Source organism: Eleutherodactylus coqui, chromosome 7 (assembly GCF_035609145.1).
Source record: "Eleutherodactylus coqui strain aEleCoq1 chromosome 7, aEleCoq1.hap1, whole genome shotgun sequence".
Taxonomy (NCBI): Eukaryota; Metazoa; Chordata; class Amphibia; order Anura; family Eleutherodactylidae; genus Eleutherodactylus; species Eleutherodactylus coqui.
In genome coordinates this window covers 222,791,880-222,818,012 of record NC_089843.1, presented here as the reverse complement: position 1 = coordinate 222,818,012, position 26,133 = coordinate 222,791,880, and the positions used below count along the sequence as shown (strand labels likewise).

The window sequence follows — 26,133 nt, the reverse complement described above, 5'->3', positions numbered from 1 at the left end:
CATGGCATGCACTATCCTGATATGTCTTATGGACGAGACTCATCCATTCACGTCAATAAGGATAGAAAAAACCGGAGCGCACACGGATACCATTTGTACGCAGTCTGTTCGCTGTCCTTTATTTGTAATAAAGACGGAAAAAAAGAATCAGGCTTGTTTCAGGTTATTGTTTGTGAATGTGTGAAAAACGGCATAAGGGAAATAAACGGACACAAGGAGCCAATAGGGAGGCCAGACGGAGCCGCACACGTAGGAAAAAATGTGGGTTTTTTTTGGGGGGTGGGGGGTGGGGATGTAACAGACTTTTTTTTAGCAAGTGTTCACCTCGCCCAACACTGATATTGGGTACGTCACCATCCCAGCAGGGCATGCCAGAAATCCACTTGCCATGTGCAATGGAGTAAGCTTATGTCTATGCCCAAACAGGATCAGGATAAAAGCCATGCTTGCTCAAAGCTCGGCCTGCGGCACAACGAGCGCGTCACATGTGATTTCCCACAGGTAGTTTACGCTCACACGCTGCGGCCACAATGTGGTATTTGCATGATTTTTTTCCGTGTCCTCCCACTGTCGTCTTGGATTGTCTCGGCCTCCACCTTACACGCAGCATGCACCTTCATCCTAGCAGTATTCTGTAAGATGTTACAGCGTACCTGAGTTCTCAGATAACTTTTTTGAACAAGCTGCCTTGTGTGAGTACATGAGGAATAACCCTCCTTCTTTATATGCCTTCTATCTGGCATCCTACCTCCTTCCCCTGTGCATGGTATATATATCTATTTCTCCATCCTCGCAGGACTGGTGGGAGGAGCTGCTGCTGTGCTCTAGTCTGTTCTTGGAGAACCACAGAGATTCTTGCTTTCTAAATGCTAATTACACACACATATATAATCAGGCAAGAGTGTGCAGAAAGACTTAGCAGCTTAGCGGCTCTCCACCGAGGTGGATCGTTTGGGGAGTTGGAGATTCTCTCCGGGGAATATTGCATGCCTCCTCTGGTTCCCAAGGCGCTATTCTATCCACTTACTGTAATCAGGCAAGAGTGTGCAGAAAAACTTAGCAGTGTACCTATGTGAGACAGTGACAGGGAGAGTGCCGGAGGGACACTATGTTTCCCCCAGAATGCTGTCCTTTGTGTGTTAGACCCAGGAAGAATATCTCATCGAGGAGAAGCTGGATGAGATGCAAAGAATCCTGGAAGTGTTGTTTTCTGCTTAGGAAACCATCTGCTTAGGACTTTTAGTAAGCCTGCTCTGGGCTGGATATTGTGTAGGGCGCTGGGTAGATGGGCAGTGGGGCCTGCCGTTCCCTTCCTGGGGCCAGCATGAGCTGTTCCTTTAACCCATAGCCTGTTCAGCTGTGGGGGATCAGCTCCTCTAGGAGCTATACGATGGGTGCGCTCAGTGCACTGGGGGCTGAAAATCAGAACTCTCATTCCTCTCGGGAAAAGAAGCCACTACATGTGGTATTGGAGCATACTGGTTTGAGGTCTTGATGGGTGGGTGCTAGAAAACTACCTGCATGGTCAGGGTGACAAGTGTCTATTTAGTGCTGGACAAGCAGGATTTCATTTTCTGTATGAGCCTGAATGTAATCTGCTATGGATTACTGACCTTTGGCTGCCAACAATAAGGCCCTGTATGAACTGTATCCTGGTGTTACCATCTCTTACCACAACTTACCTACTAAGCTAGAGCTAGAGCCTCCTCCTGTGTATGAGCAGTAGAAGAGTTCACCATTATCTCTACTTGCAGCTCTCCATCTGTTTTTCCCTCCCTCTTGCCTCTGTATTCCACTCAATGAGCAGGATTACATATTTTCTGCTCCATACTAGCAACTCCACCTTTCAACCAAGAGCTAGCAGCTTTGGCCAGCAGGGAGGAGGGAGACAACACTTCAGAGGGATTTTTCAGCATAAAAACATAATTTTAGGTAAATAAAGTACATAGCAGTTTTGCTGCTTATCATATAAGTACAAGTTGTCTGAGAAGTTAGTGACCCTTTAAGAGATTACATGTCACCTCCCATGGGATGTCAATTTTTAATCCTATTTTTAACTGGGTATTAGACTGCATTCCCATGAACGTATATCGACTCGGTTTTCACGCCGAGCCGATATACGTCGTCCTCATCTGCGGGGGGGGGGGGGATGGAAGAGCCGGGAGCAGGAACTGAGCTCCCGCCCCCTCTCTGCCCCTCTGCACTATTTGCAATGGGGAGAGGCGGGATGGGGGTGGGGCTAATTCGCAGAATTTAGCTCCGCCCCATCCCCCCTCCTTTCATTGCAAATAGTGCAGAGGGGCAGAGAGGGGGCGGGAGCTCAGTTCCTGCTCCCGGCTCTTCCATCACCCCTCCCCCCTGCAGATGAGGACGACGTATATTGGCTCGGCGTGAAAACCGAGCCGATATACATTCGTGGGAATGCAGCCCCACTGTGAAATGATCAGACGCAGAATAATACTTTAATCTTTTCAGGCCCGCCACAGAAGTGACAACGCGATAAACAACCGACCGTGTGAAACCCTTCAGGAAAAAAGGTTGGAGTTTTTTGTTTTGTCTTTGCAGAATGAAGTATGTTTCTCTATAATTGTTGGTTGTGGTTAAAGTCAGAGAGAACGGCGTAATGGAGGTATATTCCCTGAAATCCGCCATCTGTGCACATACATGGCACAAGACATGTCAGAGTAGAATTAATCGTATCGAGAACATTTCTTGTCAGCGATTTCCATAAATAAGCCAAACCGTGAATGTAGGAGTAACTCAGCGGAGTTTATCTGAAATGATCCTTTTGCTTCCGGCTTGAATCCCATGAGAATACTCCTGTAATCCGGATGGATGATGACCTGAGATCAGGATTTGCATTCATTGGTATCATTTCCTTTCAGGTGACCGCAGGGACGTTTTGACCACTAAAAAAAATACCAGTGAATGCAAATCCTGGTAAAGCCTGATGCCCTTGTGTTCTCAGCTGGGAGTAGTGCACACAGCATTTAGAATATGCACAAACTGTAATTTATAGGCCCCATAAAGGGAGTCACGGATTAACATCAATGGACAGTAATATATCAGGATGGAATACTGATGGAAAGTGTTCTTGTGTGGGAGCAGCCTCAGGCCTCCTTCTTCAGTATTTTGTATCACTATTTCTAACCTAAATTCAGTAGTGGATAGGAATACGCAGAGGTACAGATCCTTATACTTAGTAGGTTCTACTCCTGGTTTTAGCTTACAAATACTGAAGCAAAACATTGATCCGCATCCTACATCTGAATGAGGCCTCATGCCGAGTGCATTGCCAGCTCTTCCTCAATCTGGGCCCCTCCTCTCATGTAGCTGCTCTGCGTCCCCCCTCAGTAACTGCATTGTGGCGTACACTGCTCATGCCTGCCCTGTGCAGCGAGGACTGGAAAATCGTATATGATGAGACTCGCTGCACAGGATTAAAAACAATGCCAGAGTAGAGAGAGGTTGGACTATAACTGTGTATACTCAAGCTGAGATTCACGGAACTAGTGGAGGACGTCTCCAGTATTTGCAAGGTATCATAGCAATGTCCACCCAACCAGGGTGTCAGTCTAGGGTGCACCCTTCCCTGTCAGACTTGTGGTGTTCCCACTGCTTGACCCGCACCGGACATCAGGCTTGCAGCCCTAACAGCTCCCATCTGTGTCTCCCAGGAAGTAGCTCCTAGCAGCAGTGGGGCTATAGGTCTTAACCCTTTGCAATCCAATTTTGGATTCAGGGTTTCCTAGGGGTTTTTCTCTTTCTGCCATTATACAATAGCACCATCTGCTGGCTAGAGCCAGTACTGCGGTATGTGACATGCTGGAGAGGCCCCCGACAACAGAGCAGCCAGTAATATACAGTAAAAATACCCTGCCGGACGTCTTTTGACATCGGAGCTGTACAGCCTTCAATCAGAATGTCTTTAGACGTCAGACAGTGGATTGGAAAGGGTTAAAGGGGTTGTCCCGCGGCAGCAAGTGGGTCTATACACTTCTGTATGGCCATAATAATGCACTTTGTAATGTACATTGTGCATTAATTATGAGCCATACAGAAGTTATCAAAAGTTTTATACTTACCTGCTCCGTTGCTGGCGTCCTCGTCTCCATGGTGCCGACTAATTTTCAGCCTCCGATGGCCAAATTAGCCGCGCTTGCGCAGTCCGGGTCTTCTGCTCTCTTCAATGCAGCCGCTCGTGCAGGATGCCGACTCCGTGTAGCTCCGCCCCGTCACGTGCCGATTCCAGCCAATCAGGAGGCTGGAATCGGCAATGGACTGCACAGAAGAGCTGCGGTCCACGGAGGGAGCAGACCCCAGCGGCCATCTTCAGCAGGTGAGTATGAAGACGCCGGACCGCTGGGATTCAGGTAAGCACTCTCCGGTTTGTTTTTTTAACCCCTGCATCGGGGTTGTCTCGCGCCGAACGGGGGGGGAGGGTTAAAAAAAAAAAAAAAAAAAACCCGTTTCGGCGCGGGACAACCCCTTTAACTCCTCTAACCACACCCATACAGCTGTCCCTTATAATTAGGACTCAGTCTGCCTGTTCTCCAGCACCCTGCAGGCCTTTCTGTGTTCTGCACTTGCTACACCATGTATATTTAAAAGCACACCTACTCTGTGTGTATACTGTATGTAAGCTGTGCTGCTGTGTATATAAGGCATATTGTGTGTATGTAGGAGAATGTCCACACGAAGTGTAAATGCTGTAAATGCTCCGCGCAGAGATTCCGCAGGATACGCCGTAGCAGAGAAGTGGATGAGATTTACGGACAAATCCAGTGTGTCACTTTATGCTGCAGATTATCCATCCAGATTTCACAAAGGGTGAAGTCTGCAGCAAACCTACCACATTTACCAAAATCTGTAGCGAAAATGTAGTTGATGCCGTTTATGCTGAATTTTGTAGATTTTCTGCAAATTGTCCATTGCTGAGAATTTGAGGCCATATATATATATTTACACACATGAGTGTGTGAGAATACGATCCGCTTCAGCATCATTTTTTAAGGGCTTATTCAGATAACTGTATATTGGCCGGGTTTTCACGTCCGACCGATATACGGCGTTCCTCTCTGCAGGGGGAGGAGGGTGAAAGAGCTGGGAGCAGTGCACTGAGCTCCCACCCCCTCTCCACCCCTCACCACTATTTGCAATGGGAAGGGGTGGGGCAGAGCTAAGTCACGGAACTTAGCTACGCCCCCCCCCCCCCCGCCCCTTACATTGCAAATAGTGAAGAAGGGTCGGTAGCTCAGAGCACTGCTCCCGGCTCTTCCAGCCTCCTTCCCCTGCAGAATGACTGCTATATGTAGACTGTAGGGTCTTGTACTTTGTCAGGTATAGCGTCCTTAATGTGGAATGAATCAGCTAATCACATATGTCAAACACAAGGCCCGCCGGCCCGCTGCCTCGTTTCATGCGGCCCGCGGTGTGCTGACGCTGCTCACCACTAAGCTATTACCAGCGGGGGCGCTGCAGCTCCCCGCTCGCATATTAACATTTCCCACAACACTTCTGCCCTATTCAGCAGTTCCAGCAACCTGATTGGTTGTTTGGGTTGGCTGATTCACCAATCAGGTTGCTGGAACTGCTGAATAGGGCAGAAGTGTTGTGGGAAATGTTAATATGCGAGCGGAGGGCAAGGAGGAGGTAAGTATGTGGTTTAGGGGGGTTAATGGTGGCTGCTGAGGGGGGGGGGTTAATGGTGGCTGCTGAGAGGGGGGGGTAATGGTGGCTGCTGAGAGGGGGGGTTAATGGTGGCTGCTAAGAGGGGGGGGGGTTAATGGTGGCTGCTGAGAGGGGGGGTTAATGGTGGCTGCTGAGAGGGGGGGGGTTAATGGTGGCTGCTGAGAGGGGGGGGGGGTTAATGGTGGCTGCTGAGAGGGGGGGTTAATGGTGGCTGCTGAGAGGGGGGGTTAATGGTGGCTGCTGAGAGGGGGGGGTTAATGGTGGCTGCTGAGAGGGGGGGGTTATTGGTGGCTGCTGAGAGGGGGGGGGGTTATTGGTGGCGGCTGAGAGGGGGGGGGGGGGTTAATGGTGGCTGCTGAGAGGGGGGGGGTTAATGGTGGCTGCTGAGAGGGGGGGGGTTAATGGTGGCTGCTGAGAGGGGGGGGGTTAATGGTGGCTGCTGAGAGGGGGGGGGTTAATGGTGGCTGCTGAGAGGGGGGGGTTAATGGTGGCTGCTGAGAGGGGGGGGGTTAATGGTGGCTGCTGAGAGGGGGGGGTTAATGGTGGCTGCTGAGAGGGGGGGGGGTTAATGGTGGCTATTGGAGGGGGTAATGTTACTACTGGGGCCACTGTGGGGGTCACTATTAGGGCTCGTTCACATGGGTATTTCGGTAGCACAAATATGCTGTGTATTTGTGCAATCAAATATCGCTTATGCCTGCATATTTGGGAACACCAAAAAGAACGCAGATGGGCCCCTTACATGGTGCGCAAATATGCAGTGAATACATTGGTTTCCTGCACATTCACCAGGTATTTGCGCGTCCTATTCACTTCAGTGGCCTATTGGGGGGCGCAGTAGGTCCTGCTGTGTGACAATATACATCATGTGAATGAACTCAGTGACATTAAAGGGGTTGTCCCGCGCCGAAACGTTTTTTTTTTGTTTTTTTTTCAAACCCACCCCCCCCCCCCCCGTTCGGCGCGAGACAACCTCGATGCAGGGACTTAAAAAAAAACCCGCACAGCGCTTACCTGAATCCCCGCACTCCGGTGACTTCTTACTTACCAGTTGAAGATGGCCGCCGGGATCTTCACCCTCGGTGGACCGCAGGGCTTCTGTGCGGTCCATTGCCGATTCCAGCCTCCTGATTGGCTGGAATCGGCACATGACGGGGCGGAGCTACACGGAGTCGGCATCCTGCACGAGCGGCCCCATTGAGAAGAGAAGAAGACCCGGACTGCGCAAGCGCATCTAATCCGGCGATTAGACGCTGAAAATTAGACGGCTCCATGGAGATGAGGACGCTAGCACCGGAGCAGGTAAGTGAATAACTTCTTATAACTTCTGTATGGCTCATAATTAATGCACGATGTATATTACAAAGTACATTAATATGGCCATACAGAAGTGTATAACCCCACTTGCTGCCGCGGGACAACCCCTTTAAGAGGCTTCTATTCACTGCATATTCTGTACGCAAATACACTGGTGTGACCGGGGCTTACTGTACTGTCTTATCGGCCCTTTGAAGGTCACCATAAGCCTGGTGTGGCCCTCGGTGAAAATGAGTTTGACACCCCTGAGCTAAATGTACTAATGTTTGCAGGAATGAGAGGGTTAATGTCTGCAAATGTATCATTTTATGTTGTGAGTTGGATGTCATGTGATCATGCTTCAAGGTGGGATGTGAGAGAGTCCGCAGTCAGTCAGTGAGACACTGCAGTCCAGTCTGCAGCTGCTGCCAAGGCAAACCATGTCATGGGGGCATCAGAAGAGGTCTGGGGGCGCACAACAAGAACATTGCTCTTCCTCTCTACAAGTCACTGGTCAGAACACACTGGGAATATTGGGGACAGTTTTTGGCACCGGTACTCCAGAAGGACATATCAGGGTACAAAGGTACTAATGCACAGGTGTCAAACACAAGGCCCGCAGGCCGAATCTGGCCCGCCACCTCATTTTCTGTGGCCCGCCGGCTGTGCAGCAAGTTCCCTCTATGCTGCTGTCAGTAGGCAATCTTCTATCGGCTTGTTCTGTCTAGTGCAGACAGTAATAGAGGAGTGCCGATAGCTGACTGACAACGGCCGCGGAGGAGGGAAGAAGACTGCAGAGAACATGATCTCTGCAGTGAGGAGAGCGACGCTGAGGAGGAGCAGCTGCAGGGTGAGAGCCTGGTCAGTGCTGACCTCCCCTCACCGGCCCTACCTCTGTTCATGGCTGTAGGACTGGGGAGACATCAGGGGCCCACGTATGCAGGAGGGTCCGAAGAAGAGAACAGCATGTATACCTGCAGTGGGACCATATTGAATACAGGTAAGTATAAAAATGCAGAAGTGTCCTTGTGTGCATATGTGTGTATAAACATATATGTCTGTGCGTATACAGTATATGTATTATAGTGTTCGTATATATGCATAATAGTGTGCGTCTGTGCGTATATGTGCATAATAGTGTGCGTCTGTGCGTATATGTGCATAATAGTGTGTGTCTGTGTGTATATGTGCATAATAGTGTGCGTCTGTGCGTATATGTGCATAATAGTGTGTGTCTGTGCGTATATGTGCATAATAGTGTGCGTCTGTGCGTATATGTGCATAATAGTGTGTGTCTGTGCGTATATGTGCATAATAGTGTGCGTTTGTGCGTATATGTGCATAATAGTGTGTGTCTGTGCGTATATGTGCATAATAGTGTGTGTCTGTGCGTATTTGTGCATAATAGTGTGCGTCTGTGCGTATATGTGCATAATAGTGTGTGTCTGTGCGTATATGTGCATAATAGTGTGCGTATATGTGCATAATAGTGTGTGTCTGTGTGTATATGTGCATAATAGTGTGCGTCTGTGCGTATATGTGCATAATAGTGTGCGTATATGTGCATAATAGTGTGTGTCTGTGCGTATATGTGCATAATAGTGTGTGTCTGTGCGTATATGTGCATAATAGTGTGTGTCTGTGCGTATATGTGCATAATAGTGTGCGTATATGTGCATAATAGTGTGTGTCTGTGCGTATATGTGCATAATAGTGTGTGTCTGTGCGTATATGTGCATAATAGTGTGTGTCTGTGCGTATATGTGCATAATAGTGTGCGTATATGTGCATAATAGTGTGTGTCTGTGCGTATATGTGCATAATAGTGTGCGTCTGTGCGTATATGTGCATAATAGTGTGCGTCTATGTGTATATGTGCATAATAGTGTGCGTCTGTGCGTATATGTGCATAATAGTGTGTGTCTGTGTGTATATGTGCATAATAGTGTGCGTCTGTGCGTATATGTGCATAATAGTGTGTGTCTGTGCGTATATGTGCATAATAGTGTGCGTCTGTGCGTATATGTGCATAATAGTGTGTGTCTGTGCGTATATGTGCATAATAGTGTGTGTCTGTGCGTATATGTGCATAATAGTGTGCGTCTGTGCGTATATGTGCATAATAGTGTGTGTCTGTGCGTATATGTGCATAATAGTGTGCGTATATGTGCATAATAGTGTGTGTCTGTGTGTATATGTGCATAATAGTGTGCGTCTGTGCGTATATGTGCATAATAGCGTGTGTCTGTGCGTATATGTGCATAATAGTGTGTGTCTGTGCGTATATGTGCATAATAGTGTGCGTCTGTGCGTATATGTGCATAATAGTGTGCGTATATGTGCATAATAGTGTGTGTCTGTGCGTATATGTGCATAATAGTGTGCGTATATGTGCATAATAGTGTGTGTCTGTGCGTATATGTGCATAATAGTGTGTGTCTGTGCGTATATGTGCATAATAGTGTGTGTCTGTGCGTATATGTGCATAATAGTGTGTGTCTGTGCGTATATGTGCATAATAGTGTGTGTCTGTGCGTATATGTGCATAATAGTGTGCGTCTGTGCGTATATGTGCATAATAGTGTGCGTATATGTGCATAATAGTGTGCGTCTGTGCGTATATGTGTAGAATAGTGTGCGTCTGTCCGTATATACTTCGAATAGTGTGCGACTGTGTGTGTGTGTATGTATATATATATATATATATATATATATATATATATATATATATATATAATATATATATATATATAATTAATAGTGTGCGCCACTGACCACTATGGGGGACATTATTACCAATCGGGCCACTATGGGGTTCACCTTTACTTTACTGTCTTACAATTAGAATCGGCCCTTTGAAGGCAACCATAAGGCTGATGTGGCCCTCGGTGAAAATAAGTTTTACACCCCTGTACTAATGTAATGAATGGAATGGGCGGACTATAATACCCAGAGAGGATATCAAGATTGGGGTTATTTAGGACAACCTAATAACTGTGTATCGATATATTAGGGGTCAGTACAGAGATCTCTACCATCTCTTATACCCAGGACTGTAACAAGGGGGCGCTCTAATAACTATGTATAGATATATCACGGGTCAGTACAGAGATCTCTCCCATCATCTATTATACCCAGGACTGTAATAAGGGGGCGCTCTAATAACTAGGTATAGATATATCACGGGTCAGTACAGAGATCTCTCTCATCATCTATTATACCCAGGACTGTAACAAGGGGACGTTCTAATAACTATGTATATATATCAGGGATCAGTACAGAAATATCTAGCATCTCTTATACCCAGGACTGTAACAAGGGGGCGCTCTAATAACTATGTATAGATATATCAGGGGTCAGTGCAGAGATATCTACCATCTCTTATACCCAGGACTGTAACAAGGGGGCGCTCTAATAACTATGTACAGATATATCAGGGGTCAGTACAGAGATCTCTCCCATCATCTATTATACCCAGGACTGTAACAAGGGGGCGCTCTACTAACTATGTATAATATATCAGGGGTCAGTACAGAGATCTCTCCCATCATCTATTATACCCAGGACTGCAACAAGGGGGCGCTCTAATAACTATGTATAATATATCAGCGGTCAGTACAGAGATCTCTCCCATCATCTATTATACCCAGGACTGTAACAAGGGGGCGCTCTAATAACTATGTATAGATATATCACGGGTCAGTACAGAGATCTCTCCCATCATCTATTATACCCAGGACTGTAACAAGGGGGCGCTCTACTAACTATGTATAATATATCAGGGGTCAGTACAGAGATCTCTCCCATCATCTATTATACCCAGGACTGCAACAAGGGGGCGCTCTAATAACTATGTATAATATATCAGCGGTCAGTACAGAGATCTCTCCCATCATCTATTATACCCAGGACTGTAACAAGGGGGCGCTCTAATAACTATGTATAGATATATCAGGGGTCAGTACAGAGATCTCTCCCATCATCTATTATACCCAGGACTGTAACAAGGGGGCGCTCGAATAACTATGTATAGATATATCAGGGGTCAGTACAGAGATCTCCCCCATCATCTGTTATACCAGGACTGTAACAAGGGGGCGCTCTAATAACTATGTATAATATATCAGGGGTCAGTACAGAGATCTCTCCCATCATCTATTATACCCAGGACTGCAACAAGGGGGCGCTCTAATAACTATGTATAATATATCAGCGGTCAGTACAGAGATCTCTCCCATCATCTATTATACCCAGGACTGTAACAAGGGGGCGCTCTAATAACTATGTATAGATATATCAGGGGTCAGTGCAGAGATATCTACCATCTCTTATACCCAGGACTGTAACAAGGGGGCGCTCTAATAACTATGTACAGATATATCAGGGGTCAGTACAGAGATCTCTCCCATCATCTATTATACCCAGGACTGTAACAAGGGGGCGCTCTACTAACTATGTATAATATATCAGGGGTCAGTACAGAGATCTCTCCTATCATCTATTATACCCAGGACTGCAACAAGGGGGCGCTCTAATAACTATGTATAATATATCAGCGGTCAGTACAGAGATCTCTCCCATCATCTATTATACCCAGGACTGTAACAAGGGGGCGCTCTAATAACTATGTATAGATATATCACGGGTCAGTACAGAGATCTCTCCCATCATCTATTATACCCAGGACTGTAACAAGGGGGCGCTCTACTAACTATGTATAATATATCAGGGGTCAGTACAGAGATCTCTCCCATCATCTATTATACCCAGGACTGCAACAAGGGGGCGCTCTAATAACTATGTATAATATATCAGCGGTCAGTACAGAGATCTCTCCCATCATCTATTATACCCAGGACTGTAACAAGGGGGCGCTCTAATAACTATGTATAGATATATCAGGGGTCAGTACAGAGATCTCTCCCATCATCTATTATACCCAGGACTGTAACAAGGGGGCGCTCGAATAACTATGTATAGATATATCAGGGGTCAGTACAGAGATCTCCCCCATCATCTGTTATACCAGGACTGTAACAAGGGGGCGCTCTAATAACTATGTATAATATATCAGGGGTCAGTACAGAGATCTCTCCCATCATCTATTATACCCAGGACTGTAACAAGGGGGCGCTCTAATAACTATGTATAGATATATCAGGGGTCAGTACAGAGATCTCCCCCATCATCTGTTATACCAGGACTGTAACAAGGGGGCGCTCTAATAACTATGTATAATATATCAGGGGTCAGTACAGAGATCTCTCCCATCATCTATTATACCCAGGACTGTAACAAGGGGGCGCTCTAATAACTATGTATAGATATATCAGGGGTCAGTACAGAGATCTCCCCCATCATCTGTTATACCAGGACTGTAACAAGGGGGCGCTCTAATAACTATGTATAATATATCAGGGGTCAGTACAGAGATCTCTCCCATCATCTATTATACCCAGGACTGTAACAAGGGGGCGCTCTAATAACTATGTATAGATATATCAGGGGTCAGTACAGAGATCTCCCCCATCATCTGTTATACCAGGACTGTAACAAGGGGGCGCTCTAATAACTATGTATAGATATATCAGGGGTCAGTACAGAAATATCTACCATCTCTTATACCCTGGACTGTAACCTTCCTAATCACTGCACTCTGCAGCTGCTAAAACCTTAGTTTTTAGGGTGGGTCATCTCATATTTTTTGTCCTCTGCTGTGTAAGGCTCTTTTCACATTCCATAATTATGATCTAGCACGGATTCCGTCCGGTTTTCCATCTTTTATGAACCGGAGTGGAGCCCCGAGCTTCAATAAGCGAGATGCAGAACTCTGCACTTTTGTAGCCAGCTAAAAAAAGTTTTCCAAGGAGCTGTCCATCTGGCGTGTTGGAGCCTTTGGTCCGCTCCGGTTCCGTTCTGCCTGCTGTCCCTATGACGTTTTCTGCATTAAACACGTAAGCCGCGGTGGGATCACACAACACATCTGGACCGTACTCCGTATTTGAGCATCTGCAGCAAGACTGGATTGTGACATCACATGTGGACTTTTGGCATGCTGTCCGGTCCGGTGGCTCTGTGGGTTTCTGCCCGCAGTAAGGGTCCTAGGATCCGGACTGCGGGGGGTGCGGAGGGGTCCCAGTCTTGGTGACCTTCCCTGGCCACTGTGATCCAAGATGCCGGCTCCGGGCGTGTGTGCCTAGTTAGCCAGGTTGCTGGGGACGCGGCGGATTACCGCCCCGCACGGCACCTCCGTTCCCATCTACACCCGCGTTCCCTTGTATTGATCTCCTGGCTCTGACCTTGCCTCCGCCTGACCCCTTGGACCTCGTTCTCTCCTGTTGCCGACCCGGATTGCCTGACCTGCTTTCGTGTTTATTGTATTTGTCTGTAGTCTGACTCTGCCCCGCATCCATAGTGAGTCTAGGCACTGTCACCCAGTTGTCGCCCTAGGGCCTAGCCTAGGGGGGCAAGTAGGTAGGGACGGGTTGTGGGAAGTTCAGGGACTCCCAGTTACCCGGACCCCAGCTCCCTGACTCATGCATTTTGGGTCAACACACATAATTTGCAGCAGATCCACCCCGTGTGAACATTCCCTTAGAGTGAATGTGGAAAGCAGATTAACCTGTTATATCCCAGTCAGGTGTGCAGTGATTGGTGATCGCAAAGCAGCTTTTAACTGAAGAGGGAAATTCAAGTGATTACAGTTACTGCTGATTTGGGAAAGCTCTATAACATTTCCCCTCCAGTAAAATCTGTTTTTGTCTAATTAAGTAGAGAAATGCAAGTTGTCCATTAAACCTGTTTTGTACAGCTTCAGATTTCGTTACTATTGACTCAGACAGTTTGTTCTGTTATTCTATAGCTGCAGCTTCTCTCGGGAGAAATGGAAGGACATCCAGGTTGGAGACGTTATTTGTCTACGGAAGGACGATTTTGTCCCGGTGAGTGATGCCTTTATTACCAGGAACGAGCGGAGAAGTAAAACCAAACCCGGCTGTACTTCATTCCACACTAATGAAAACAAAGGTCGGGTGCCGTGTCGCCAGTAGAGCAAAATGTGATTGTTCCCAGCAAGAGAAACGACGTAATCCTGTAGATATGAGACCTTTTAATGGCTAACAAAAATACATGATGTAATAGCAGCTTGTGAACCAACGCAGGGTACTTCTTCAGGCTTATGGATTGGATCTGAAGAGGCATGGATATTTATACACATGAGCTGGATCATATTTTCCTCCAGCAGGCTTCGGGGTATTATGTAGCTTCCAAATTGTATAGTGTGCACACATCATCGACCAGAACAGACACAAGCTATCAGTCTCATATCCAAAATGGCTCTCTGGTCAGAAACACCCAGACAGCCCCTTTTATTGTAAAGCATAACACCTGCCCTTTAATGGGCGTGCAACAGATTACATCAGTAACATATAGGATTCTCATTTGTCGGATCATATAGAATCTCCCGCCTCTCTGCCCACCCTTCCTGAAGTCTTGATGTAGCTTGGACTTTGTCCTAGTTGAAGGAATTTCTGTGTGCATGACAAGCCATTGTTTAAACAGTGTCTGTGTGGGGGGTGGGAGAGGGCTAGGAAAACACTCAGTATGTAATACTATGACCTTTAACTCTTTCCTTATGCAGCAGAGTTCCACATTAGGCTGAAGTCATTACAATAGCATAATACATTTGGTTTATACAAATCAATAGACATTTTACACTGACTAATCATCATGTCTATCACACACACTTATAACATACATACTTATGACAAGGCACAGATATGGATGAGATTGGTTCGCACTTAAAAGGAATTCTGCAACAGCAAACAAACTTTTTTGTCTAGGCACTGATAGCGGAGTGACAGTTTTATGGTCCCTAAATTACTGTTAGGGGGGGGGGGGGAAGGTCGTCGGGCTAGAAGTACTACAAGAGGTAGCTCCTCTAAAAGGACCCTTATTCACAGGATGCTGATACTACCCATTGGGGTCTACCATCTTGAATCCCTTCACCAGACCAATGCATTTGTGTACTGAGCTGCAATGAAATGAATGGGACATTCCAGTGATAAGGAGAGGGTGGAGGTTGGCACTTCATAGCGAACTACATTGGAATGAAAATCCAGAGATAGGAGATGATAATGAATAGAGATGAGCGAACGTACTCGGTAAGGCTGATTTCACAATCGAGCACCGCGATTTTCGAGTACTTCACTACTCGGGTGAAAAGTACTCGGGTGCGCCGGGGGGCAGGGGGTGGCACGGCGGAGCGGGGAGTAGCAGTGGGGAACAGGGGGGAGCCCTCTCTCTCTCCCTCTCCCCACAACTCCCCTCTGCAACCCCCCGCTCACCCACAGCGCCCCCGAGTACTTTTCACCCGAGTAGTCAAGTACTCGAAAATCGCGGTGCTCGATTGTGAAATCGCCCTTACCGAGTACGTTCACTCATCTCTAATAATGAAGGCTAACCTTGCTGGGTTGTGTCATGAACACATCAGCACTGTAGACATGTGGATAATGGGAGGTGACGTTCACTGCTGCTGCTTGGTCCAGCTTGCATATCTATTGTAGGGTTAGTGGTGTGAGCAAAGATCACACTCCACGAAACTATACGAAACTCTGCAAACTTTGTACCGCAACATATTTCTGTGCCTCCAGTTCTCCAACACTCCTCCGACAAACATGACAAATCCCATAGGCAAACCATAAGTCACCTGACACCACATGTGGACCATCCATTCTCAGCTCCTTGGTGCCAAAACACCTTGCTGACATTTGCACCTCTTCCTATTAGCTGACAGTCAAGGAACTGATACTTTTGGTTACAAGGTACTGTGACGGGCGTCACTGTCAGATACTGCAGCCCACGGGTCCAGAGGTGCACAGTCCTCACATGACAGCATATTATACACTCACCGTTTAGTATACACATGTAATACATTGGGCTTACATCGCATATCTAAAGCTATAAAATATAACAGATATCTGTGCCAACTGCCAAGCAGACTCGCCGACTGTTAGTCTGTTGAAGCGAAATACATAGTTATATCAAATGCTTAAGCTATAAAACGGATGATTGTCACAATAGTTGGCGAGCTGCACAGTCTATACTGGCCAGAGAGGACACTTCTGGCTCAGGGTGTCTGCAGACATTAGGGAACGCCTGGTGTCTGAGTGCACACTTGCCTCGCGGTCATTGGCAGGGGATGGCTTCAGGTGGATGCTTGCCCTTTGCAGAATGCGATCACTTGTGCTCTGTCTACTCTATTGCTGTAGTATCGTGCCTCATTCCAACTACAGGCACCTCTATATTTTAAATCATAACTAGAGATGAGCGAATATACTCGTTTCGAGTAATTACTCGATCGAGCGCCGCGATTTTCGAGTACTTCCATACTTGGGTGAAAAGATTCGGGGGGCGGGGGGAGGCGTGGCGGAGCGGGGGGTAGCAGCGGGGAACAGGGGGGAGCTCTTTCTCTCTCCCCCCACTCCCCGCTGCAACCCCCCACTCACCCATGGCGCCCCCCGAATCTTTTCGCCCGAGTACGGAAGTACTCGAAAATTGCGGCGGTTGGGCGAAAAAGGGGCGTGGCCGAGTACGCTCGCTCATCTCTAATGATAACCCTAAAGGAGAAATACTCCTCTTCATTCACAACTGCATTAGGAATTCCATTTTCTCTACCATTACAGAAAAAAACCTGAAACCAATTGAAGCTGTGAATCCATAACATGACGGGCGCCGCTGATGGCTCACGGACTCCAGTGCCTTAGAGTACATTGTGCTCTGTTGGGTTCTATCATTGTGTCCATCACTGTACTGGCAGACTCCGCACTATGGGCTGCAGCTCTTTACTTCTTGCACGTATTGTACTACAGAAGCCGCTACGGAGCTTTTACAACTTTACGATTCATTGTTTTTGGTCTGCTGTATGTCAAAAGTGTGAAGATTGTCCTGAAACCCCGTACAACAAAATAGTTCCTATAAAGTTGGAAAAAGTTGTGGGGATCACAAGAAATTTGATTATTGCACGACTTTTCTCCCTTATTGAGAAACCTTGAGATTGCCAGTGGAACTTCCAGCCCGTACTATGTGTCACCCATTGGCATCGCCTAAGGTGTTGTAGGGCCATTCACACGCCTGTTTCCCCTGATTTCCATGTATTTCACAGATAGAACACTGACCCATTATAGTCGATGCGGTTAATCACGTGTGTGTTGTCACATAATGTCCTGTTCTGGTCTGTATCATGGATGAACATGAACTGCAATGTCCACTATCCGTGGAGACCGGACAGCACACTGACATGTCCATCCGCTGGGCAATGCGAATGCAACCTAAGCCAGATGTGGTTTTGCTGTATGGTGACAATATTGTAGAGTACCGTTGTCAGTGCATCTAGAAGATACGGTGTCATCTGTGAATCGCTGCTATATTCTTAAAATCTAGTTTTTTTTTCAGATATGTAACCATAATCCTCCATATTTTATGTTCTAGGCAGACCTGCTTCTGCTGTACACCTCTGAGCCAGCCAGTCTGTGCTATGTGGAAACAGCAGATATAGACGGGTAAGCATTTCTTAAATCTAGACTGCTACCACAAAGGGGCTATGCCCACTTGGCTACCATGAATTCATGTATGTAGCAGAGCTGTGTGTATGTGTAGCATGCCGGACCGCAGAGGGATAAGCAGAAAGGACGGGGATCACGGTGGCTACACTGCTTCCCTCACACACGGGAGCGAATAACCGCGACCAAAAATAAAGAAATTAAAAGTGGGATATTAGGGGTTATCCGAGTAGTTGGATAGAATATGATGGTAACTTTGTCAAGTTCGTGATGCCAGTCCGTATACACGCCGAGACCCGTGCCGGATAAAATAATAATAAAAATAGGAAAACAAAACAAAATTGTCCTTTCCCCTGGAAAACAGTGTGGTACCTCAGTACAGATGTTATGGTGGTGATAAGGGACTCAAGGATTTAAACTTTGAATCAGTGGAACAATTTATTCAAGAGGAGAATCTTCAGTAGCTTCATACATTTAGCATTACTTCGTTGCTTGAGGTAGATATACACTTCTATTCATATGCAAGCATTAGGAACAGAGACCTCATCTGTATACTAGGGAAATCTACTAAATGAAAAGCACAGGAATCCTTTTCTATCCTCTATGCTTTTCCCTCCTACTTCTCTTTCTTTGTCTTTTATTTATTTAACCATGAATATTCTTCTTCCTCTCGTCACTATTTCCTCAAACTGTTCCTTTTTTCTTCTGTGTTTACTTAAACTGATTCTTTTCTCATAACTCAATACTCTATTTGTACTCACACTTGCTCCTTCTCACTGCACTGTCTCTCTTGAGCTGGCTTCTTCTAGTACCACAATGCTTTTATGGACTGTACACGTGTGGTGCAATACATATGCACGCATGTATGTAGCAGAGCTGTGTGTATGTGATTGATGGATAACTGTGTTTGTATGTAGCAGAGTTGTGCATGCTTCAGAGCTGTGTATATGTTGTGTGCATGTCCACTGTGAGTGCAGCAATGCTGTGTATGATGTAAACTTACGTGCTTGCACCATTGTTTGAATGGACACTAGGTTTAATAGAAGCTGACTATTAACTATTAAAGGGGTTGTCCCGCGCCGAAACGGGTTGTTTTTTTTTTTTCAATAGCCCCCCCGTTCGGCGCGAGACAAACCCAATGCATGTGTTAAAAAAAAAAAACGTTTAGTACTTCCCCGAATCCCCGCGCTGCGGCGACTTCTTCCTTACCTTACTAAGATGGCCGCCGGGATCTTCACCCACGATGCACTGCGGGTCTTCTCCCATGGTGCACCATGGGCTCTGTGCGGTCCATTGCCGATTCCAGCCTCCTGATTGGCTGGAATCGGCACACGTGATGGGGCGGAGCTACGAGGACCAGCTCTCCGGCACGAGCGGCCCCATTCACCAGGGAGAAGACCGGACAGCGCAAGCGCGTCTAATCGGGCGATTAGACGCTGAAATTAGACGGCACCATGGAGACGGGGACGCCAGCAACGGAACAGGTAAGTGAATAACTTCTGTATGGCTCATAATTAATGCACGATGTACATTACAAAGTGCATTAATATGGCCATACAGAAGTGTATAACCCCACTTGCTGCCGCGAGACAACCCCTTTAACCCCCTTTCCTATACTAGAATCTCCAATGTTAATGCCGTTAGCCCCATCACTTTGTTGGACCCCCGGAGACATTCATATTAGTATTGAGTATTTTTCCAGTTTTCTGTTGTCTAAACCCGAATGCATCTTATAGTCTGAAAATCCCTTTTTTTATGTGAAACTAGTTAATGACTGTTTGTGGATAGTCAGCGGGGGAAGTATCTCTGTTAGGAGTGCATTGGCCACCCATCTATAGTAATAGTCGCCCTCACTGTGACTGCAGCTTGTAGAGCTACAGGATAGTTGGAATAAACTGGGTACATTTTATTGATATTTGCGTGCGCCACTTATCTACAGTTCTACAGGGAGAGCAGGACCTACAGTACGCCGCTCCTCCTCCCCATGGGCTGACGTGAGAGCCGGCTGCAGGCGGGTTAACTTGCTGTATCGGTGCCCGCAGGTAGCCGACAACATGGAGCTGTCATCCTGAGCTGCATGGAGGCCACCCCCCCACCCCCCCGGCAATACGATTGGCGCTGGATAGCACCTATCGCAATAAAGTAAATTAAAAAAAGATGGAGTTTCAGCTCCCCTCATGGATTGCAACCATGAGGGGCGCTGAAACTACTCACCTAGGTCCCCAGCGATCCCCCGCGCTGTAACAGGCCCTCTGCCGTATTCTGCGGAAAAAATGGTGGCGCATGCGCAGATGCCGTGATTGCCTGGGAAATGTAGAATTTCCTGTCTCCCTGCTACCTGCAGGTAGCTGAGAGACAGATATCACCGGGGGCCACGGTGACCGGTCCCCAGACTTGGGATCGCTGTTAAGCAACGATTAATGGCGATCACGAAAAAGTTGAAAAGAAGTTGAAAAAAGTTAAAAGTTTCACCTCCCCTCATGGATCGGATCCATGAGAGGAGGTGAAAATACTCACCCCCATCCTCCGAGATGTCCCGCAGTGATCTGCACTTGCAGCGGGCTTCTGCGCATGAGCTCCAAGGAAGTTTTGCGGCGTATGGACAGAAGCCCGGATCGCCCGGGAGATTTAAAATCTCCCGGCTTCTGCCTATCTACACATAGCCGGGAGCCAGTAGATGTCCCACGGATAGCAGCGATCACGAAAAAGTTGAAAGTAAAGAGAATTGTGGTAAAGTTTCATCTCCCCTCACAGATCGGATCCTTGAGGGGAGAAGAAAATAGTCCCCAAAGCCCCCAAAAGTGTCAGTAATAACTGCCGAACTGTGCATGTGCAGTAGAAGCTAATGCCAAAGTTGCCTTTGGCATAGTGACCTGCGGGGACCAAAGTGATTGGTCCCTGCTGACATGTGTGGCTGGTATAGACCTATCAGAGCCATCCATGCCATTTGTTTAATAAATATGGCACATGATTAGTCCGGCGTATCTCCTCCCCGCACTGAGACAGATTTGTGACAGGAGAGAGATAGCAGCGAAAAACCGTGTCCGATATAGAAAGTGAAAAAACCCCGCCGTCATCACCGCCCCTCGTACCCCAATCACCCCGCTATACCCACGTCCGTTTTTTTTCTGGGGTTACATTATTTTTTTCATTATTTTTCTACCTCCATAAAAAAAAATTTCTAAAATGGATCGTAGGCGCTGCAGCACTGAACAGGCGTACGCGCTGCTCTTCGCCAGTACTTCTGGTAGTGATACCACAACTGAGGCGGACGAGGAGGTTTTTTCTGACAGTGACGACTCCGCCTCTAGCGCCATGGAGGTTGAGGAAGGGGTTGGGGCAGCGGGGCCAAGTATTGTGATGCCTGCCACTGCGTGGGGTTCCGCCAATTTATTTTCGCCCCGCATCCCCTCATTTACCCCCACGCCTGGCATCAATGCGGACTTCGCAAATTTTACCCTTTTTAATTTTTTTATTTATTTATCACTGATGCCGTCCTGGAGCTTATTGTCCAGCAGACGAACACCTACGCCGGACGGTACATTACCGCGCACCCCAGATCGGTGCATTCTAGGACGTGGACCCCCATAAATATCCCAGGACTAAAAAAATTCCTGGGAATTGTCCTTTTAATGGGACTTGTTAAAAAATCCCCCATACGGTCCTCCTGGTCCGCCAGCGCCGGTCACGTGACACCTGTTTGTGTCTGTAACGCCCCGCCAGCAGTTTAAGGATACAATGCGATTTTTCCACCTCGCTGATAACGCACAAATTCCCCCCAGAAATGACCCCGAGTGCGACCGCTTGTGCACGCCGAGGCCCCTTATTATTTTATTAAAAGATTCCTATAAAAACCTTTATAGCCCAGAGAACAATGTGCCCGCGGCGAGTCGCTCGTCAGCTTTAAGGGCCGTCTGTGCTTTCGCCAATTATTCCCTCCAAACGCGCAAGATATGGCGTCAAGCTTTATAAAGTTTGTGAGAGCGACAGGATATACATCCGATATTATGAGGGCAGAGACCGCCAGCTAAATCCCCCAACTGTCCCGAAAATATCGGCATAAGTGAAAAAATCATGTGGGGCTCGTGGGGCGATATTTAAATAAAGGGGACCACATATATACGGGCAATTATTATACCAGCACCCCCCTTTATAGGGCATTACATGCCGCAGATACAGGGGCCTGCGGAACGGTGCGCAGAAATGGGGTGGGCTTCCCACAATCCCCGGCGTCCAGACGTGTGGACAGAGGAGCGTCTTACCCGCTGACAAACGACCCCTTACTAGCCATAAAGTGGTGTGACAAAAAACGTCTACATGTTGTCCACCGTGCACACAGAGGCCTGCGCTGCTGTAAGGGAGAGGGGGCCGCAACGCAGAAAAGAAAAGCGGTCCGTGTGACGGACTATAACAAATTTATGGGGGCGTCGATCTGTCCGACCAGGCTCTACAGCCGTATCTCGTAAAGCGCAAGACGAGAGCCTGCTATAAGAAGGTAGCGATCTACCTGATACAGACCGCTACCTATAACGCGCACGTCATTTATAAGTCATCCGGGGGCACGCTGAGCTTCCTGCAGTTCCAGGAGGAGCTTGTAGAGCATCTTTTATTGGAGGATGCATTAACAATCTGAGGAGGTGCGAAGGCTCACAGAGCGCCATTTTATGAATCCTATCCCTGAGGCTGCAGGCAAAAAATACCCCCAAAAAAGTGTCGCGTCTGCAGCAAACAAGGGAGGAGGAGGGATACACGATTTTAATGCCCCATATGTTCCCCCAACCCAGGCCTCTGTAATCACCCCTGCTGGGAAACCTATCATACAGCTAGCTTTACATTATTAATTTTATTTCATATATAGGAAACGCCAAAAGGAGGGGGGTTGGGGGGGGGCCCATTATAGGCCGGGCCGTGTGTCCGGGGCCCTCCATTATAGGCCGGGCCGTGTGTCCGGGGCCCTCCATTATAGGCCGGGCCGTGTGTCCGGCGCCCTCCATTATAGGCTGGGCCGTGTGTCCTGTATGCAGAGTGGGGCTATAATGAGGGTATTGCTGAACACAAGAACGAGTGCTATAACATTTGGGCTGCGTCCCACCCGTTTTCCTGCTTAAAACAAGACACGCATGAAAGTGACAAATTTATGAAAATAATGAAATTTTACTTATTTTTCACTTGCTTTATAATAATTTTTGCAAAAAAAATGTGGCCAGAATTCTCACCGAGACTATAGAAAAAATAAGTCTTTAAAATAACATATTTGCAAAAATGGGAAATTTTATTTTTTCTCCTCTAAATTGCATTGACTCCTGAAGAAAAACTGGAGTCAAAATCCTCCTGATCCCCCTCAGTGAGTACATTAACGGGTGTAGTTTATAAAATGGCATCATTTGGGGGGGATCTATCATTCTGACTCCTATGAGCCTTTCCAATCTTGGATTGCTGTAGGAAAACAAAGTGTTCCTCAAAATGCGGAAAAGTAATGTTAAATTTGTACGTCTCCTAAATGGTTAAAAAAAACTAAAGTTTTTCAGACGTGCATCCAGAATAAAGTAAACAGATGGAAATATATATCTTAGCAAAGATTTGTGCAGTATGTTTGCACATATTTGAGATATTACAGTTGAAAATTCTCCCAATATTGGCACTTTTAATAAATATATACAAGTTCTATTGGTCTATTTTTACCACCTAAATGAAGTACAACATGTGGTGAAAAAACAATGTCAGAATCACCGGGATATGCAAAACCTTTACGGAGTTATTCCATGTTAAAGTGACACACGTCAGATTTCCAAAATTTGGCTCCGTCACTAAGGCGCAAACAGGCGTGGTCACTAAGGGGTTAAACTTTGTTTCTGGTACCGTATCTATGCCATAAACCTGATCCTGTTATTGCATCTACTATATGTGGTAATGGTGGTTCTATTATCATATCTATGCAATAAAAACCAAATCATTTAGAAACGTTTGATGTTGGTGTCTCCCGATCTTCATGCAGCCCATTATGGGTGACTTAATTGCCCTCTGCTGTTAGCTAGCTGTAACTACATCTTAAGTATAAAAGCAGTTCTAGTTTTTCTGAACTCTTAGACTAATGTTTAGGGTAGTTTGACGCACAGGCTCAGTTTCTAGGGCCAAAGCCAGAAGTGGGTCCAGCAGGAGGGAGAATTAGACCTTCCTTTATTGTTCTTCTTGAATCCACTTTCAGCTTTGGCCCAAAAGGCTTCATGAAATCCTGCCACAAACCTGTGCGAAATCACCCTAAAAAACAAGAAAGAGAAGTAATACAACAAGAAAACCATGACCTACGGGCCGAATGCACACGGCGGGTCGAACCCCACAGCGGAGTCAGACCCTGTCCCTGGCCGGTGACCCCTGTGTACCTCCGGTGGTTTTGAAATTGACATTTCAGAATTGCTGTGGGTTCGGACGGTTTCCATTGACTGCAATGGAAGCCGTCCGTGTGAGTCCGCACAACAATGGAGCATGCTGGGATTCTTCATACACACGGAAATAGCAAGTGATTACCGCTGGTGTGCAGGGAGGAATCCCTTTACATTGCATGCTCTGGACAGACATTGCTGCAGAATCCGCAGCCAGACGCCCGCCATGGAAATGTGCAGCACAAATCCGCCCGTGTGCATTGGGTCAAAGGGAGGGAATAGTAGAGCCGGTAGAAGCAGGAAACAAGTATAATGACACAATCCATCGAATGACTCCTGTGCTGTCAATACAAGCAGCGGGCTGAGCAGTGGCATAGAGACGGGGCCCCATGGTCAAAATCGAAATGGGCCCCCCATTATGGTGTCTGATGATCGTGGTATGTGTTTCCCGTTCCATGCCCTTTAATATGACCTTTTGGGCCAATTCTCCACATCCTGTTTACTAACAGTTCAGTTCCTCTTTGGATGAAGGTCCTGCATATGGCCTCATTACCCAGCAGCAGTCCCAGCGGGAGCCCCTCTTTCTGAGGGCCCCTTGGCAGTCACATGGTCTGCCTCTGGGGTACGTACGCTCTTGGTTTCATGCGAGTGGGTTACCCCTTCGTGCCGGATGTGTCCATCATCCATTAGTTGCAGACCTCATGCTTTTCCCTTTTGGATGATGTGTGATAACGATGTCCGACATTAACCCATTCATGTCTTTTTTTTTTTTTTTCAGGGAAACAAATCTGAAGTTTAAGCAAGCCCTCATGGTCACACATACCCGTCTCTGCAGCCCGGAGGCCCTGGCAGCATTTGATGGTGAGCGTGTTGGATGCTTAGATTTCTTAAGATGACTGCAGGGTTTATTCCCCTAAAGCCGCCGGCACACGAACGGGTCGAATCCCGCAAGCGGGAAACCTGCGATTCATCGTGGAAACAAATTGCAATTGTTTGCGGACGAATGAGGAAAAAAGAGTGCAAGCAGGTGATTACATCAGAAAGTAGCCCAACCCCCCTGGAAAAACCCTTCCATACAAGAGATTAACCCTTTCCAATCCACTTTCTGATGTCTAAATACATTCTGATTGAGGGCTGTACAGCTTCTGTCCGGCAGGGTATTCTTACTGTATATCACTGGCCGCTCTGTTGTCGGGGGCCTCTCCAGCATGTCACATACCGCAGTACTGGCTCTAGCCAGCAGGTGGCACCATTGTGTAATGACAGAAAGAGAAACCCCCCTAGGAAACCCTGAATCCAAAATTGGATTGGAAAGGGTTAATGCCCAGACGACAATTTGGTGGTGAGAGCCTAGAACTTTCAGAACGGCATCCTCCGATTTTGGCTTTGGAGAGCAATGACTGCCCATATAGATCCCCGGCTGCTGCAATGGATGTTCTTCCTGCACGGTCTATTACCCACATTCCTGCTCCCTCTTATTCATTTTGTTATCTGGTTTCCCAGCATCCTGTGAACTGTCCGCCTACAAATCCGCATCCATCCGCAATGTAATTTGCGGATGCACTGTGATTCGAACACTCCCATAGGGATCAGTGAAGCCCCTCCATGCGGAATCTGTGCAAAAATCCAGCATGCTGCGATCTGCTTGAAAACAATTGCCATTCGCATCCGCTTGTCTGCGTGAAGCCGCGGAACGTATTGCCTTCCAATGGGTGAATATTATAGCGGATCGTTCGCACGGGTGCCGATCGCAGATTCCGCAATTCAAATCTGTTTGTGTGCAGTCGGCCTAAGGGTGTAACGTTACAGTCACATCTACAGAGCATTATAGTGAAGAGATGTGTAATCCATGCATGCCACTTTACGTGGCCCAGGGTCTAATGCAGTGCCATATCTTAGTATGCTGACCGTAATCCCGGCTGCCCACATGCGCTCTGGTATGCTGATCACAAGATCCAAGACACTGATGACATCATCAGGCTACATACCGGAGAACCTGTAAGGTGTGCAAGAGGACAAGCAGCGATCTCACCAAGGCATGGGTGTGATGGATGGGGTCTTTACTGAGAGGCGATGTGTACAGCGGTGCCACGGCCACCACCATGCAGAGTATACATAGAAGTATAGTGGGACAACTTGACCCCATTAGTAATAGTGACTACTACAGCGGTTCCAGTAGTATTAGTGACCCTAACAGTGGTTCCAGT

General features: G+C 47.2%; 1 protein-coding gene across 1 annotated transcript in view; it reads left to right on the top strand.

Annotated features, from left to right (window-relative positions):
* The window catches only part of ATP8B3 (ATPase phospholipid transporting 8B3), a 198,334-nt gene that overhangs the window by 57,267 nt on the left and 114,934 nt on the right, over positions 1 to 26,133 (top strand). The window contains exons 6-9 of the mRNA XM_066574488.1: positions 2,476 to 2,537; positions 13,850 to 13,928; positions 17,476 to 17,546; positions 24,705 to 24,787. Of these exons, the coding sequence (XP_066430585.1) occupies positions 2,476 to 2,537; positions 13,850 to 13,928; positions 17,476 to 17,546; positions 24,705 to 24,787 (295 nt within the window). The remainder of the gene's footprint in view (positions 1 to 2,475; positions 2,538 to 13,849; positions 13,929 to 17,475; positions 17,547 to 24,704; positions 24,788 to 26,133) is intronic.